Source organism: Peromyscus leucopus, chromosome 17 (genome assembly GCF_004664715.2).
Source record: "Peromyscus leucopus breed LL Stock chromosome 17, UCI_PerLeu_2.1, whole genome shotgun sequence".
In the NCBI taxonomy this organism is placed as follows: Eukaryota; Metazoa; Chordata; class Mammalia; order Rodentia; family Cricetidae; genus Peromyscus; species Peromyscus leucopus.
In genome coordinates this window covers 38929991-38949289 of record NC_051077.1, presented here as the reverse complement: position 1 = coordinate 38949289, position 19299 = coordinate 38929991, and the positions used below count along the sequence as shown (strand labels likewise).

The window sequence follows — 19299 nt, the reverse complement described above, 5'->3', positions numbered from 1 at the left end:
TATTCTTTGTTTTAGCACTGTGGTCAATATATTTTCCTTGAACACTGTTATCATAAAGACTTTCTTTTACTTCCTATTTCCTATTACATAATTTGACATTCTTGCTGCTTTGAGAATTTTTTTCCCAAGATCTATTTATTGACCCAGATTCATGTTTTACCTCCTTTACAACATGTTTACCTCCTTTCTGTGGTAGAAGCATCCTTTATTCTATTTAGAGCATCCCCCTTAACAGAACCTTCACCTTCCTCCAAATCAAGTTTAGTGCCATAGCCTTCATTAGTAAGATATGTCAATGTACTAAAGAATCACACCATTTATAAACAGAAAAAAGATAAATACTGCTAGAATAAATACTATAAATTGAATATATATATATAAATATATGCACATACACACATATTTAAGCAGAGCAGTGACTAATATGCTTAAGAAAGAAATTTTAAGCTGAGCAGTGGTGGCAAACACCTTTAATACCAGCACTCGGGAGGCAGAGGCAGGCAGATCTCTGTGAGATCAAGGCCAGCCTGGTCTACAAAGCGAGTTCCAGGAGAGGCGCAAAGCTACACAGAGAAACCCTGTCTCGAAAAACCAAAAAAAAAAAAAAGAAAGAAAGAAAGAAAGAAAGAAAGAAAGAAAGAAAGAAAAAAAAGAAAGAAAGAAAGAAATTTTAAATATCCTTGACCTATTTCTCTATGGGACTCTGAAAATCCACAGTTGGAGAGTATGAATGGTAGTTAAAGTTAACCTTGAAGCTAAAATATTAACATACATAACAAATACTTATCCCTGTATTTTTTTAATAGAAACTATTTTCTACAACCTTTCTTCAGAGAAGTTTAAGGCAAAAAGGAAGTGTTCTAACCCAAACCAAGGACATCACTGAAGAAGAACCCAATAGACCCCCCCAATTGCTACTCCCCTACTTTGCAAAGAACTTGTTTTTGTTGTTGCTTTGTTTTGTTTGAGAATTAGCAATGTGCATTGTAGATATGATGGCTATAGATTATTCAGACTATTCGACCAATTACTCTTACTCTTCCACAACGGTAGAATAAGGAGTTCTCAGACAATGATTATTATGTTCATTCCCACGGCACCATTTTTCTTTCTTTACTTTTCTTTCTTTTCTTTTTCTTTCTTTGATTTTTTTGAGAAGTTTTCTCTGTGTAGTCTTGGCTGTTCTGGAACTCACTTTGTAGACCAGGCTGGCCTCAAATTCAGAGACCTGCCTGCCTCTGCTTCCTGAGTGCTGGGATCAAAGGGGTGCACTATCACCACCCCACTTAATTTTCAACTATCATGGCACCAGAAGAAGAAAGACACAGACTGCTGTTCTATTTCCTGTACTGTTTTCTCGCTTACCCTAGCAATCTTGATTCCATTTCTGAGTCACCGACTAACAACTTATCACCTATAAATGAAATAGGTCTTAAGAAATGAAGTTCCAGGGGCTGGAGAGATGGCTCAGAGGTTGAGAGCACTGACTGCTCTTCCAGAGGTCCTGCGTTCAACTCCCAGCAACCCCATGGTGGCTCATAACCATCTGTAATGAGATCTGGTGCCTTTGTCTGGCCTGCAGACACACATGCAAGCAGAAAACTGTATACATAATAAATAAATAAATCTTTAAAAAAAAGAAATGAAGTTCTGTTTTTGACAAGTAACTTGAAAGGAGGAGGAAGACTATAACTTCAATGATAAAATATTTTCTGCATAGTTTCTGGGCACATTTCTTTCCGCCCTTCTCATGTTGGCTCTTCTAACTTTTCTGGGTTTTTTGTTTTGTTTTGTTTTGTTTTGTTTTGTTTTTTCTCTTCATTTCTGCTCTGAGTCTTGGCTTTGGACTCTTGCTCCCTTTGCCTATATACTAATTGTTTGGCTTTCTCACTTTGTTTCTTCTTTCCTAACCTGTCGATCCTCTCTTGTTCCTCTACTATCCTGTCTCCCAGTAGGCAACTGACACCTGCAGGAGTTTTAGGTGATGTCAAATACAAGAAGAACATGTGATCCATTCCTGAGCAAAGAGTAGTTTTAAGAACTAAATTTAAACTCCGGATTATTACAGGTACTCACTCCAACTTGGTCCCACAGCACTTTCTATACTGTTGGTTAGTGATTTAGCCACAAGAATCCAAGTAAAACCCAGAGTCAATCATTTTCTTTATGGCTTGGAAACACAAACTATAGAAATATTTAACTTTGAAGTGGAAAAACTTAATGTTTGATAGCCAAACAATTCAAACGTAAGTTGATCAAGGTAAATAATGTCATGCTTTCTAAATACTAGAATCTTAATGTTTATAATAGAGTCCATGACAAGATAAAGCCAAGTCAATTATTTTGTCTTTTCATTCAAGAGAGACCCATTCCCCAGATGTTATTCTCATACAACTGTTATTCTAGTAAAACAAAAATACAACTGTATTTTTAAAAACCTATGTTCTGTATGTATCAATGAGGAAGCAGTTTGTTTTTCTTTTATAACCTGAAAATATTACTTCTGTTTTAAAAAAAAAAATTCTCCAGTTAGACTTCATTCTGGAGATCATTCCCAACACTTTTGTTCAAAGAACTTTAAAAAAAAATGAGTCTTTCTAAGACTCTTGCAGGGTCATGCAAGAAGAGACTATTAATGTCTTGATCACAGCTAACATTCATAGGCAAAAATGTCCTTAGCCTTTTCTGTTTTCTTTTCTTCCAAGTTGGCCAGTGTGCATAAACCCCACTGCTTAGTAGTCAAAGCATCCCCTAACACTGAGCCTGTGGGAATTTAGGAATTTCTACAGGGCATGTCAACCCAAAGGGCTCCTTTGCTCTGGGTGAAATCTCTTACAACAAAGGACAAGGGAGCGGCGGGGGAGGGGCGACTAATGGACTTGGACCGGAAGCAGTGAGTCCACTGGCGTTTGCATAGTAAATCCCCCGCGGCTGGGGATCACTAATCAGTAACCGTGGAAATGCAATAGCGTGCGAGCACTTTGCGCATAAGCCGAACAAACACAACCAAGTCTCCAGATAGTGGGTCACTTCTTCTCCACCGGTTTAAGAACTCTTCTCACTCTTCAGCACTCCTTCTGATAGTGGATTTGGATCCCCAGGGCAGACACCCTGTCCTCCACGTCCATCGCACCCCGCAACAATCCTGGGAATGTGCCAACCTGAGCCGCTGAACTCCGAAGAAACTGGAGCGAAGCTAAACTGCTCCAAGGGCTACCATGAGGTGACCCGGGCCACTCAGGGCGTCCTTTCAACTAGATCATTTATTTACCAAGATTCTTCCAAGGAAAAGTGAAGCTTTGAGCCTCGACTTCAAAACCTCTGTGAAAATGGGCGTTCCGTTTCCACCGGGACTAGAAACTGTCCCCAAATCTCGCCCTTCCACGGTGTCTCAAACCTGTTAAGAGCTGAAAGTTTTGTAAGTTTTCATTTCTTACGACTCGCTTCAACTTGCACCACAAAACCCTCATCAAACGTGTCACGATGCTGTTCCTCCTGGAATCTGCTTGCTATTTCTGATCATTCTCTTTAAAAAATCACTCAGGTAATGTCCAGAGCAAGGTACACCAAAGTCGCAGGCACCCTAAGCACCGAGCAAGGTACACCAAAGTCGCAGGCACCCTAAGCACCGTTCCTCGCCTTAGGTGCCAACTCTCCCCTCTCCCCTTCCCAGAATAAATAGGTCCAGAGGCAGGCTCTAGGCAGCCGCAGCAGCAAAGCACAGGAGGGAATAGCCAAAGAGGGGGTCGGCGCAATCAGTGGTTCACACAATCACTTTCAGTAACACCAGCTTCCCCTGCCCCGGCCGAGCCTTGGGGGGCCGCTGCACTCACCCATATCCAAAAGTCTTCCTCCTTCTCCTGAGGTCCCCAGAGATGTGTGGAAGAACAGGCAGGCGCTGCGTGCTGTAGTCCACTTGTCCAAGCTGCTCTCGGGCTCCCAATGTCCCAGCCACTGACAGCCTGGCCCCTCCCAGCGGAGACAGCCCCGCAGAGCCCAGCGAAATTCCGCTGCGCCCGCCCGCAGACCCCTCCCTCTCTCCACCTGCCTCTGCTGATTGAAACCTAGTTCCTGGGTTCACAGTTGCCTAGCTCCCAGAGGCCCCTACCCTGACCCCTTTAGCTTTCTGAAGAGCCACATGCAAATGTCTCCCTCCTAAAGACATTGTCAACATACACATTCTCACAGCACCCTAGGAATCCAGGAACTAACTCTTACCCCAGATAATGGGGGTAAGAGGGATAATCTCAGGAAAAAATTTATTCCAGAAAAAAAAATGACATGATATGAAATTATTCAATGTTGTCTATTTTTTCTCTTGTTTTTAGTTCAATAATTTTTATTAATAAGGATGTTAAAAAACAATAGAAAGAAAAAATTTCCTTTGTACTATGCAATCTCTTCTACATTAAATGCTTCATTTTTCAATAAAACATTGCTGTAAAATCTTAAACACACAAATACGCACACACACAAACATGCACACACACACACACACACACACACACACACACAATAATGAGCAGAACTCACCTGAAAATAAAAGATAAACAGACACCTGGACGGAAGGAGGCTGGAGTTAGAACCTACTATACCAGTGATACACTGGGATTTGGTTTCTTAATTTGTTAAATAAACGATCTGGAAAAAAGTTACCTCTAATGTCCCTTCAAGCGAAAAGAAGTAATAATAATTCTCCAAGGATTTGGCCTATTTTTCAAAGTTTATCCTGGAGAGGTTATTTTAGTAAATCCCTAGTGTCTTAAGCTTCTGTTTTCCGTAGCATACACCCTAAAGTGTACAAATTTATACCAAGAACAAGAGAAGATAAAGCAGACCTGGTTACCAACCTTGAGGAGATTGCTGTCTATTGATGAAGTCGTTACATAAAAAATACTTAGTATCTTTAGCAGGAGACATGAACACACAGAGACCATATCATTCAAATAGTTTAGAAACGTTGGCTCAGCCATCTCTCCCATAAAGGAAGAAGGATGCTCCTGGCAAAGATCTTGCTAATGCATTTCAGTTCAATGGGAATAGAAAGTCATTCTTGTGGGAGGAGAAAGGAAGTAGTCGATAACAGTTAAAAGTGGACAACATGTCATTCAGAAATACATCCCCATTCGGGAAATTGATCGATGTGAACAAACTGTGATTACAGCAAAGCATGCCATTCATGCAATAGCTCTACATAAATAAATTATAAATTTTGAAGACCAGTTCAAATGCTCAGATCCACAAGCACCTGAAGGCCCATTCCAAGACAATATAATTTGAAGAAATTAGAATCTCTTTGGAATTTCTGTGGAATTCCGTCTTGATTCTGGAATATTAAATAATGATGACAACATGAAGTGAGCATAACTGCCAGGCAATATTCCCAAGCACTTGCTCTAGTTCCTCTATGTGGTAAGTAGGCAAGAAAAATTTGTGAGTAAGCAGAGATGCTGCAGAGCCTGAACTTAATCAGGTTACTATACTGTATCACTGTATCCATGGGAATTGACAAATGCCGGAGAAAAGGCTAGGTATTCTTTAGCAGAGTACAATTCAGAAATACTTTAAATGTCCCTAAAAAAATTATAAGAATTAAGCAACCCAATTCAAAAAAAAAATGGGTTGTGGGCCCGAACAAAATATTTGTAAGAGATGAAATATAAATGGCCAGGAAACACTTTACATGCATAACATCTTCAAGTATCAGGGAAATGTAGATTAAAATGACTTTAAGATTCCATCTCATCTCCATCAGAATGGGCATCATTGGGAATACATACAGATAACAACAAATGCTGGTGTAGATACCAAAAGGGGAAACACACTGTTGGTGGGGATGCCCATTAGCGCAGCCACTTTGGAAATCACTCTGGCAGTTTATCAAATAACTATAGCTAGAACGGGCGTATGACTCAGCCATATCACTCCTGGTAGTATAGTCAAAGCAGGGACTTTGTCTCCGACCATGTTCATTGCAGCTGATAGCAGTAGCTATGAGAATGGAATGATCTATGTCTTCATCAATGTGTTAATGGATAAGAAAAGTGAAGCATATATGGACAACAGAATAACACTTGGCTGTAAAAAATAAAATAAATCATGAATTGGCAAGTAATTGGATGGAGCTGGGAAAAAATATATATAGTGATTGTGGTAACTCAAACCCACAATGAGAAACTCCACATGTTCGCTTTTGTTTGGCTGTCAGGCTCCAGCTTCAAATCTTTTGTTTTGTTGTCTTTAACTTGGAGCACAGTGGAAGCCAGGAAGCTAGAAAGGGGCCTTTTTTTTTAGAGGGGTGGGGAGATGTGTTAAAAGTGGGGGAGGATAGTCAATGATTGGTAAAAGAGAAGTAGAGAGGTGGAACCCTGGGTGTAGAAAGACTTACACAGGGAGGTTTGTGGAAGTGTCGGGGGACTTAGGGTGTAGGAGAATGGCTAACCCATAGGAAAAGTGTACAGAAAGTCACATGGAAGCCTACTGTCTCACAAGCTGATTAAAAATATCCCCGAAGGGATAATAGAACCCATGTAATACAGAAGAGGGAAAGGGAATACTGCGTGTTAAAGGATTAACCAGGGATGGGATATGGAACAAAGGTCAGAGGAGGCGACAGAGGGTGGACTAACTTAAATTGAGGTTACGTTCAAAAGCCACTTGTTAGTAAGCTAATTTTAAAGTATAACTTCTGAAAATTGAGTTCAAAAGGAGATATCCTGCATGAGTAGATGAAATTGATCTCAGTAGATACAGCTTATTAAATCCACATGCAAAGTCACATGACAAAGCATGGGGTATCCCCTACGAGAAGAAGGCCCCAGAGTTCTCCAAAACAACATAAGCTGTTGTCAGTGCCTCTGGTTACCCACCATAATTACATAATAAATCCCCGTTATTGAAGATACAAACACTTTAGCTCAAAGGCATAGAGAAACCCATTCCATATCAGTTGGAAAACTTCTTCTCCGGTGGCTAGCTTTAATAATTCTCGAAGGTGTTATGAGAGCTGCAGGGGAAGAAGAGATATTACTTGTCTTATCGAGCACTGAACTCAGCATGCCACAATAAGGACCTTTCAGGCAAGATATGCCCACTGATGCAATAATAACCTGAATGCTATGGGATAAGCAACAGATTTCTGATTGGACTTGAGGCCTGTTCCACAGGAGGGGATTCCGAGCCTATTACAGCAACTGGTCAAAAGCCAATGACTGGGGAGGTCATAAGCCCTTTGGCACGTCCTGCTACCCTTAGCTTGCCAAATGGTCATGCTGTCACATTGTCTTCTAAATATTTACGTTTATATCCATAGACCTGAGCTTCTTCTCTGAGTCATAGTCAGAGAAACACCCATTTTACAGTGGACCACAGCCAATACTAAGATGCATAACTTATCAAATTGCCAAGAATAAGAGATTGAGTGCTCAACCCTAAACCTTTATCAATTCTCCCTGCTGCCGAGGCTCTGAGGTCATGGAGGAAAGGGAGGTAGAAAGAATGTAAGGGCTGGAAAATCAGGAGGAATGCCACCAAATGTCTTTTGGACACCTCATGTCTTCACATTCATAAGCCACATCCACTGCACTCAACAAGATCTATAAATGATCAAGCCTGCCAAAAATCTCTCCATAGATATATGAGATCATATCCAGGCCCCATCCCATCCCTTAGCGAGGAACAATTGACAGTTGGTAGCTGTTGGGAAATGAAAAATCATTCTTCTTTGAAGATATGGCCACTGATAGTTTTTCTACAATCCAGTGGATGGTCCCACACCCACACATGTATGGGTAGTACTAATTGTACTTGACTACCAAAAAGGAGAGAACAAAAGAGGCAGTAGGAGAGCGAAATGTTATGAAAAATGGAGAGAACTGAGGGGGAAATGAGGAGTGTTTTGACAATGTTTTATTCAAAGATGTATGAAATTTTCAAAGAATGAACAACAATAATGATAAAGATATGGACTATCAAACACTAACATCAAGTAATCAAAACCATGACATTATTTCTCTTTTGGTCTATTATATGTTAATATATTAAAATAAGATGCTTTAGTTATCTATTTTAAAGTGACCATTCAAGTGGAATGCCATCATATTACTTGAGATTTTTAAAATTGCAAAATTATATATGTAGATTCAAAAGAAACATATAAATTAATTCATTGCCTCAAGAAATGCCTGCTATTTGTAATGTCAACTCTCTTGTACTTCTTTCTATTTATCATTTAAAAAAATTATCATCAAGAAAGCTTCCTTAGTCGAGCCACTCTGTGAGTCAGCAGCTAGAGCTAGGAAACTAAAAGAATCTAAATGCAGAAGTATGCACAGGCAGACATTATTCAAAGAGTGAGAGGCCTTGGAACACTCAGCCCTGAATGGGATGTCTCCATCAAATCACTCCCTTCCTCAGGAAACCCTATGAAAGAGGAAATGTAAGAGTGTCAGAGACAAGACCTCCCATGGGGAGTCAGCAGAGCCTGGTACATTCAGTTAAGGCAGGTCCAAGCCCCTCCCCCTGCACCAAGGCTGTGTAAGGTGTCCCTCCATAGCACTGGGCTCCAAAAAGCTAGCTCATGTACCAGGGATGGATCCTGATCCCACTGCCAAGGGGCCCCTTCAGCAGGTCAAGCTACACAACTGTATCACTTATGCAGAGTGCCTAGTCCAGTCCTGTGGAGGCTCCACAGATATTGGTCCACAGTTCATGAGTTCCCACTAGTTTGGTTTGGTTGTCTCTGTATGTTTCTCCATCATTATCTTGATGCCCCTTGCTCATAGATAGAATCCCTGTTCTCTTTGTTTGACTGGACTCCTAGAGCTCAGCCTGGTGCTTGACTGTGGATCTCTGCATCTGCTTCCATCAGTTAATGGATGAAGGCTCTATAATGACAATTAGGGTATTCACCAATCTGATTGCTGAAGTAGACCAGTTCAGGCACCTCATCACTATTGCTGGTAGTCTAAAGTGGGGTCATCCTTGTGGATTCCTGGGAACTTACCTAGCATCCTGTTTCTCCCTATTCCCATAATGTCTCTCTTTATCATGGTATCTCTTTCCTTGCTCTCCCAATCTGTCCCTGTTTCAGCTCAACCATCCCATTTCCTTCTGTTGCCCTATCCCCTACCCTCCATTGCCTCCACCTCCAGTTTCCTCATGGAGATCTCATCTATTTCCCTTTCCAAGGGCAATCCATGCATCCCTCTTAGGGTTCTCGTTGTTATCTAGCTTCTCTGGAGCTGTGGGTTGTAGTCTGGTTATCCTTTGCTTTACAACTAGTATCCACTTAGGAGTGAGAACATACCATGTCTGTCCTTCTGAGTCTGGGTTACCTCACTCAGGATGATATTTTCTAGTTCCATCCATTTGTCTACACATTTCATGAGTTCATTGTTTCTCACAGCTGAGTAGTACTCCATTGTGTATATGTGCCACATTTTCTTTATCCATTCTTTGGTTGAGGGGCATCTATGTTGTTTCCAGGTTCTGGCTATTACAGATAATGCTGCTATGAACATAGTTGAGTATGTGTCCTTGTGGTATGATTGGGCATTCCTTGGGTATATGCCCAAGAGTGGTATAGCTGGGTCTTGAGGAAGATTGATTCCCAGTTTTCTGAGAAACTACCATACTGGTTTCCAAAGTGGCTGTACAAGTTTGCACTCTCACCAACAATGGAGGAGTGCTCCCCTTGCTCCACATCCTCTCCAATATAAGCTATTATCAGTGTTTTTGATCATAGCCATCCTAACAGGTGTACAATGGTATCTCAGTGTCATCTTGATTTGCATTTCCCTGATGAATAAGAATGTTGAGAAATTTCTTAAGTGTCTTTTGGCCTTGACTTGGAGAGGGTAGAAATGAGGGGTGGATTGTGGAGGAAAGCTGTGGGGCAGGAGAAGGGAATCTGTGTTTGGTATGTAAAATGAATAGAAAAATTCTTAATAATGAAAAAGAGAAACAAACCAAAAAAAAAAAACTGCATGAATACAAGAACAAATAACCCAAACAAAACAAATTTACTATGATTTTCTACAAAGTAAATATACATTTGAAGGAAATTTAAGCTTGGAATGATTTCAAGCAATTGGGATGGAGAGGGAAAAGGAAAAAGCAGTCCACTTGAATACATCTTTTGACCTTTCCCCCACCTGTGTCCTGGGTTTACCAAGTGAACCAGTGCCACAAAAGGCTACTATACTGTGACTCAGCACTGGCCAATATTTATGGAGTGTCAACAGTATCTACACATTTCAGACTTTAGAGTGTATACTTAGTAAAAAATAAAATAAAATAAAAAATAAAAACCAAGAGTGTAAGAGACAAAGGGGATGGAGGATGCTAAGGAAACAAGGCCTTCTGAACACAGTAGGACTGCCACACATATGAACTCACAGAGACTGAGGCAGCATGCACAGGACCTGCACGGGTCTGTATCAGAGGGGGTCCTAGTGCTGAGAGAAGCAAACATATGCCTTTATCCCTAACCCAGAAGCACTCTCCAGAACACCCCTTGCAAATGAAAACTTAATTTTCTCTAAGAGAGTCTCGCTTGGGAAACAAACTACTCCTATAGGTAGGCGACATGTCTGCGGTAGATGGCCAAAGGAAAACAAACTCAGCAGCCTCTTTGGAGTTCTTTGTCTCATAATGTTGTACTTGGGTATTTTTGTTGTTGTTGTTTTACTCTACAAGTCCTTTGAGCACACATTATGGCTTCTGGTTTTGTGTTTTTATGGGAGTCCTACGTGTGGAAATGTGAGTCTCTTCATCCATATGTGTTTCGCCTGCTTTTTCCTTGGCTCGTTTTCTCCTGTTTGTTTTGTCCTATGCCAACTTGTCTGTTCTTTTCTTATTTTATTATTATTCCTTACATGCCTGTTTATTTTCTAAGGAGGGACAGAAAGGGTACAGATCTAAATGGGAAAAAAGGTGGGAGAAACTGGGAGGAGTTGGGGGAGGGAAAACTGTAATCAGAATATATTGTATGAAAAAAATCTATTTTCAAAAAAAGGAAAAAGAATAAAAGTATTTTAAAACTATTTGTTAGAGTGTATATGTATGTAAACAAAAAAATTGGCATTGGGTCTCTTGTGCATCGAAGGGTCTCTCACTTACCCTGGAGCTAGCTTAGTGCGTCATCAAGAACCATTAAACAGTGAGCTTCAAGAAACCCTCTGCCTTCACCTTCCAGTACTGAGACTGCTGGCAGATCTGCCATGTCCCACTTATTACACAGGTACTAGAGAGCACGGAAAATACTTTACCAATCAAACCATCTCCCCTTTTCCATTATTTTCTGTGATGGCTATTTTTGGTTGTCACCTTGACTACAAATGAAATTAACCAAATATCAATTTGACATTATCAGTGCTTTAAATTTATTGAGGGAAAATTATGGATGAGGAAGGAGATGATATAAAAAGTCAGAAATAACCAGAAAAAAATTGCAAAGGAAAGTTTTAAGAAGAAAGAAGTATGTTCTGGCTAATTGGACATCAACTTGATAGATGCTAGAATCATCTGAGAAGAGGGAACCTCAGTTTAGAAAATGTCTCCATAGGATGGAGTTGTAGCCAGGCCTGTAGAGGATTTTCTTAATTGGTGATTTATGGAGGATGGCCACCTCTGGGCCAGTGATCCTGGGTTCTATAAGAAAGTAGCCAGAGCAAGTTATGATGAGCAAGAAGGTAAGCAACATTCCTCAATGGCCTCTGCATCAGCTCCTGCCTTTAGGTTGCTGCCCTGTTTGAATTCTTGTCCTGACTTCCTTTGATGATGAACTATCATGTGGAAGTGTAAGGCATGGCAGAAGGTTCCCCTCCCCAACCTTTTTTTGATCATGTTGTTTCCTGACAACAATAATGCCCCTGACTGAGACAAAATGGTCAGTTGGATTAGTTGTCACACAGAAAAGGTTAAGGTGAGAACTGAAATATTTGATTTGAACTGGCAATCAGACCACTGATAAAAAAACATTAGCAAGGTCGCATCTGCGACCAAAGACAGTGGGCATTTTGGCAAGTGCTAAAGCAAATGAGCACAGCCAAACAAAAACTGACAAGAACAGAAAAGTTCATTGCCTGGAGTAGGTAGGGCAAGCATGGTAATTATGTCCAAAGGAATACCCCCCTTGAAGATGGAAACATATGGGCTTTATTCAGGGAGTCTATGCATATTCACATAACAGAGCTTTCAAGGCTTGAGATGCTCAGTTAAGGACTGTGTCCCTGAATGTGCTTGCTTTGAGGTTGTAGTGTAACAAAGGAGGGTGATAGGTAACCAAGTTCTCCAGGCACGTATTAGAAAAGTTGAAATGGTAGACAGGAAAGCTTTGAGGCACATTCAACTAGTGTCACTGAGGCTCTTATAATCAAGTTTTAGCTGAAATGGATGTCTATAAGAATTGCATTAGTATAGAGGTTTGCAGAAAAGTGGATAGGGTAGTCCCTTCAGGTAAAGAGGGTCAGGAAATATTTATTTTATGGAAGCTAAAATAATTGTTCAAATATTTAATTAGATAGTGAATCTATAGATGCAGCACTTAAAAATCTACTTCTGAGCATTTCTTTAAATGTCTTTCAGCCATTTGTATTTCTTGTTTTGTGAATTCTCTGTTTAGCTCTTTAGCCCATTTTTTAATTGGACTGTTCAGTATTTTTATGTCTAGTTTCTTGAGTTCTTTATATACTGTGGAGATCAATCCTCTGTCAGATGTGGGGTTGGTGAAGATCTTTTCCCATTCTGTTGGCTGTCTTTTTGTCTTATTGACTGTGTCTTTTGCCCTGCAAAAGCTTCTCAATTTCGAGAGGTCCCATTTATTAATTGTTGTGCTCAGGGTCTGTGCTGTTGGTGTTTTATTTAGGAAATGGTCTCCGGTGCCAATGTGTTCAAGAGTGCTTCCTACTTTCTTTTCTATTAAGTTTAGTGTAACTGGATTTATGTTCAGGTCTTTAATCCACTTGGACTTGAGTTTTGTGCATGGTGACAGATATGGATCTATTTGTAATCTTTTACATATTGAAATCCAGTTATGCCAGCACCATTTGTTGAAGATACTTTCTTTTTTCCATTGTATAGTTTTGGCTCCTTTGTCAAAAACCAGGTGTTCATATGTGCATGGATTAATGTCAGGGTCTTCAATTCAATTCCATTTGTCCTTGTGTCGGTTTTTATACCAGTACCAAGCTGTTTTTATTACTATAGCTCTATAGTAGAGTTTGAGGTCAGGGATGGTGATGCCTCCAAAGGTTGCTTTATCATATCATCAGAGAAATGCAAATCAAAACGAATCTGAGATACCACCTTACACCTGTCAGAATGGCTACAATCAAAACCACCAATGACAGTCAATGTTGGAGAGGATGTGGAGCAAAGGGAACACTCCTCCACTGTTGGTGGGAATGTAAACTTGTACAACCACTGTGGAAATCAGTATGGCGGTTTCCAGAAAATTAGGAATCGAACTACCTCAAGACCCAGCCATCCCACTCTTGGGCATATACCCAAGGAATGCTGATTCATACCATAAAGATACATGCTCAGCTATGTTCATAGCATCACTATTTGTAATAGCCAGAACCTGGAAACAACCTAGATGCCCGTCAATGGAAGAATGGATGAAAAAAATGTGGTACATATACACAATGGAGTACTACTCAGCAGAGAAAAACAATGAAAGCATGAAATTTGCAGGCAAATGGATGGAACTAGAAAAAATCATCCTGAGTGAGGTAACTCAAACCCAGAAAGACAGTCATGGTATGTACTCATTCATAAGTGGATTCTAGATATAAAATAAAGAACAATCAGACCACAACCCATAGAACCATGAAAGATATATATATATATATATCATGGAGGTCCCTAGGACGACTGTGGCTTATAATAAATTTCAGTTTTACTCAATTATTCAAAAAAATAGCCAAATGAATGGAGACACATGAACTATGAACCAAAGGCTGAGGGGCCCCCAGCTGGATCAAGCCCTCTGAATAGGTATGACAGTTGATTGGCTTGATCAGTTTGGGAGGCAACTAGGCAGTGGGACCAAGTCCTGTGCTCATTGCATGAGTTGGCTGTTTGAAACCTGGAGCTTATGCAGGGACACTTGGCTCAGGCAGGGAAGAAGGGACTGGACCTGCCTGGACTGAATCTACCAGGTTGATCGCAGTCCTCGGGGGAGGATTTGCCCTGGAGGAGGTGGGAATGGGGGGTGGGCTGGGGGTAAGGGGAGGGGGTGGGAGGGGGGAGATAGGGGAACCCGTGGCTGATATGTAGAACTGAATGGTATTGTAAAATAAAATAAATAAAATTTAAAAAAAATCTACTTCTGATCTAAAACAAAGGAAAGATAATAACTTAGAGACGGGGGAGGAGAGTTTAAACATCTGATTAAGTTAATGATTTTCAGAAAACAAAGGACTGGTAAAAAGAAGAAAATTTTAAGTAAGTACAGAGCGTCCAGGCAGAGGTAAGGCAACTTAGGCTTGATCATCTCAGCATCTTTTGAACATTGGGAAAGACACATAGTTACAAAGAAATGATTGCTTCTGTAGCCCAATGCACAGAAAGTAAGAAAGCTCATCAAAGCTACCACACTGAGTGGGAGGGGAGGGGAGCACATCGTATAAAAGAAATACCAGGCAGCATTGGGGTCCCAGCAAAGACCAAAAGAAATTTGTAGGGCAATAAATCATTTTTTATTATCTCAGTACTTTATAATAACCTGGAAAGAGAAGAGATAAAGTGCGTAGGTATATTAATAAAAGGCAGAGAAGTTTTGTCCAGATTCTGATAGAGATATGAGATTTAAAAAAAGAGTTATGAAGCAGGATACACAAACACCATACCTGACAAGGAAATGTTTGTTCGGACTCAAGGTTTTAGAGGTGTCAAGTCAGTTCTTTGACTCCATTGCCTTTCATTCTGCAGGAGGACAGAACCTCAGGGCAGGAAACACGAAGTAGCACAAAGCTCCCACATCATGGCTGCAAGAAGGAAAGTAGAAGAAGGAAGGGGCTTGGGTCTCTGTGTTTCCTTAAAGTGGACCTGAAGTGACTTCTCTTGTCCTCTAATGGCTACAGAAGCCCCTACACTTGCTTCTGAGGATCCCATAAGTGCTGGATATCATCTTGATTTGAACGTTGTAGAGGAAATACATTCAAGACAGTATGGATGTACATCTTCATCCTCTGAAGTATAAAGTGCTCAGTGTCCACTGGCTTCTGCAGGCACAGCTCTGCACACTTCTTATTGAGCTTCCAACAGCAGTTGTTTGTGTGCAGTGTTGGCCTGATCTCCCACACCAATTCAGTGAGCCCCATGGCTCTTCAAGTCACGGGGCAAGGCAGATATTCTTTGTTGATTTTATTACAGACATCTACCTTTGCTGCCTTCCATGTTGTTTGGTGGCTTAATGTGGCTTTCACCTTCATTCTGTTCTCTCTCTCTCTCTCTCTCTCTCTCTCTCTCTCTCTCTCTCTCTCTCTCTCTCTCTCTCTCTCTCTCTAACTTAAAATGCAGATTCATGTGGGTCAAGATGAAGACTATCTTGTGATGGCGCTGTGTAGCCCTGTGGAGGGACTGGATCTTGGATCTTGGCAGCAAGGCTGAGGTCACTCTTTCAGGCAGATTTGGTCCTTCACCTACTCAGACTGGGAAGAGTGAAGAACATTGCACTTGTGAGATACATAGTTCAGGATTCCGCTGTGGCTCTAACATGAGCTGGAGTTGGGGGTTGAGAAGAAGCCACGGGGCGAGGGTAGAAGGCTTGGCTTTGTAGGAATGGTCTTTAGCTCCAGAAGAATAGGGTTTTAGCAGGGATCTTAGAACTGACTCTAGCCTTCTATCATGATTCCTGGTCCTTTTCAGGCCAGGAAATTTAATGTGGCTACTCTGACTATTCAATGCCCAACCACAGAGATCCCCCTGCCCTGTATGAATTCAATGCTGTTTTTAGATGATGATGATGATGATGATGATGATTGAAAAATAGGTTTTTAAAAAGATAATATATTCTGATTATTCTGATTATGGCTTCCCCTCCCCAAACTCCTCCAAGATCCTTGCCACTTCCTCACACACCCAAATCCACACCCTTTCTTTCTCTCTCCCATTAGGATACAAACAGGCATCTAAAAAAGTAATGATAATAAATTAGATCAAATAAAAACAAATGCACCAGAACAGGACAAAACAAATAGAAGAAAAAGAGCCAAAGGAAATGTTGTGTGTCGACTGTCAGGAACTGGTCACAATGCCTAGAGAAGGACTCCCAGGTGGCACACATCCACCAATGGTGATTATACCTTGGACACAGGGAGAAGCCTAGGGAAGCAGAAGAGAGATTGCTCACTGAGAATAGCAAAGTTGATGAGAAGACAGTTTATGATTCAGCTTTGTAGGTTTTGTGCCCTTAGGACCCTGGGCACAATACAGTTTTGGTAGCAATACTGTAGCACACATTACATGGTAGAAAAATCTCTCTTTCTGCCTTCCTGACATCCTTCTGTCCTTCTTTCTTCATTTTTTTTCTCTCTTTTACATTTAATACATTTTTATTATGGTTTTGGATTCACAGTACACTGGACAGAAAGGCAGAGATTTAACACACACATACATCAAAAGCATTGTCAGGATCCTGCCCTCACTCCCACACACATGCAGCTTGGAGTCAGGGGAGCTGGCGACTACATGGTCATGAAATCTACACCTTGAAATAGCCTGACACAGACCCCGCCCTCTCTCTTTGTTCTCTACTCTTTGCTCTGCTCTGCTCCCTCCCTCCAGGCCTGGCTCCCCTCTCTCTCTACCCCCCACTTTCCCTTCTAATAAAGCTCTCTAGTAGTCGTGGCCATGGCTCATGACTCTTCCACTGGTAACCAGCACCACCACCGGCGCCATTTATCTTTCAACCATCTTTTACAACAAAATAGTAACATTAATATTATTCATATGGCAAATGGAAAAACTGGGGTTAAACATGCTGGGTTCTTTCCCATCATTATGTAACTGAATTTCAGAGTAAGAACTGGCATGGAAATCTTCACTCCTTCCCCTGAGCAATGCTGACCAAACCTAATCTATCTTAATGTCTCTTGATGGTAACTTTGTTCCTTTTCTGTGCAGATTCTCATTATTACATCAATCCCCTGCTTTGGCTGCCAAAAATCTACTCCTTTTGTATCTGACATGCATCCATAATTATTCTATAACCACACTGTCTTAGTGTTTGTAACTGATTAGACTTTGGGGTCTTAAAAGTATCAGTCTTGGGTTGTCTTTTATTCCATTGCTTGATTTTGCATTCTTGCATATTTAAAAACATTATATTTCTCACCCTGTCCTTGAGAAAATAGATATTTTTAAGCATTTAAGACTCTCTCTTGAGTTAATATCATTTATATAACTTAAGTAAATAAGATAATGACAATAGCAATAAAAAATCCCATGATACATGATTCCCACTATAGTTCAGATTTGAAATGTCCTCCAAAGGTCCATATGCAAAAGACCTGGTTGTTGTTACTGGGAGTGTAGGTAGTGGAAAATGTTAAGATACAAGACCTATTGGATGGCTTTCAAGTGCGTGGGTATGGTTTCAAAGAAGATGGCAGGATCCTGAATGCTTCTTCCTCCCAGTCACTAGGTGAGTGGTTTTTCTTGTCCTGTCTTATATTCCTACCATGATGTGCTGACATGATATCACCCCAAAAGCAATGGAGTCAACCAAATGCACAACAAACCTTCAAATCATTGAACTAAAATACATCTTTTCTTTTTGAAAAGTTGATTCATCTCAGTTATTTCTTATACTAATGAAAGGCTGGCTAACATAAGACCTCAGTATCGACTTCAGTCCTTCTTCTGTTTTTTCATATTTAACCTAATTTATTTTCAAACTTCACTTGCTTTACCTCCAACCCACTGGTGTGTGGGAGTAATATAACTATGTTTATAATTCCAGCAAGCCTCTGCCAATAAGTGCTCTTCGTTAGACTTGTAATAAAACCCAGAATTACATAATCTCTCAGAAATCACTTAGTCCAGGGCAAAACATCTGAAATTATTAAGTATAATTAACAGGGCATTCCAAGGCACCACAGACATTGTATCTGACTGGAGTGTCCTTTTGCTATTAATATGTATCATGTTATTTGCTAGTAATTTTCTTTCATTGCCTCTCCTTTTCTCCCCAAATTATTATGTTGTTGTAAATGGAAAAATTGAGAGAAAGGAAATTTAAATAAACTCATACAGGTTCACAGAGATACTCAGGAAGTATATGATTCCATAACTCATACTGTATGACTAGTGTAGGTATGCTTTCTTGTTGGGGCTGCCAGCTCCCAAATATCAACAAGGAGACTTATTATTAATTATGAAAGCTCAGCCTTAGATCAGGCTTTTTTTCTAACTAGCTCTTATCACTTAAGTAACTTGTTTCTGTCAATCTACATTCTATCACATGACTCCATTACCTTTCCTTTGTCCTTATGTTCACCTTGTTCTGCATTCTGTTGGTGTCTCTGCCCTTCTTCTTACCCAGAGTTCTCTCTCTGCCTAGAAGTCCCACCTATACCTCCTGCCTAGCTATTGGCTGTTCAGCTTTATATCATCAACCACCCCAATACATTTAACACAGTGTACAAATATCCACAAGAAACTATAGTCAACTTGTCTTCTAGAAGGCAACAGCTTATTATTTTTGTGAGAAAGTCTTTAAACATTCTTTTGAGGTGTTCGACATTAAATGATAAGAAAAATTGAGAAGACTGTGACTCTAATCTTACACAAAAATTGGTTACATAATGCATTTTTTTCATATACTGTATAGTATAAATAAGCATAGTCGACATCACTTTTAAAAGACATATAAAACTTATTAAGAAACTCCAGAACCTTCCAGATAATGAAGGTGAGTGTCAAATACAGAATATAGAATGACTTTTTTTGTGAGAACAGCAGGTTTTGCTTTTTTAAATAAAGGCTTAACAACAGGCAATTTTGTATGCACCCAAGGATATGGGAGCAAATTATGAAAGGCCACTTTAAATCTACTGCAAAATACAATCCAATTACAGGAAGTAAGTTAGATTCAAGTTCTCTAGCTTTAAGTGTTATTCATTTCACTTTGTATATTATACAGATAAAATGATGTGATGATTTCAGTAATGAAGTTTTATAAATTCAGACATACCCATACTAAGATAAATTACTTCAAGTTCTTAAATATATATTCACTAAAATTAAATTCAAATGAGTTTTACATCTAATATAAAAGATGCAGATATA

The 19299-nt window shown here is 40.1% G+C and overlaps 1 protein-coding gene across 1 annotated transcript in view; it reads right to left on the bottom strand.

Annotated features, from left to right (window-relative positions):
* Gpm6a (glycoprotein M6A) overlaps positions 1–4054 on the bottom strand; it is a 264991-nt gene extending 260937 nt beyond the window's left edge. The window contains exon 1 of the mRNA XM_028861377.1: positions 3834–4054. Coding sequence (XP_028717210.1) covers positions 3834–3837 — 4 coding nt within the window. The 5' untranslated portion in view covers positions 3838–4054. The remainder of the gene's footprint in view (positions 1–3833) is intronic.
* Between the last annotated feature and the right edge of the window lie 15245 nt (positions 4055–19299).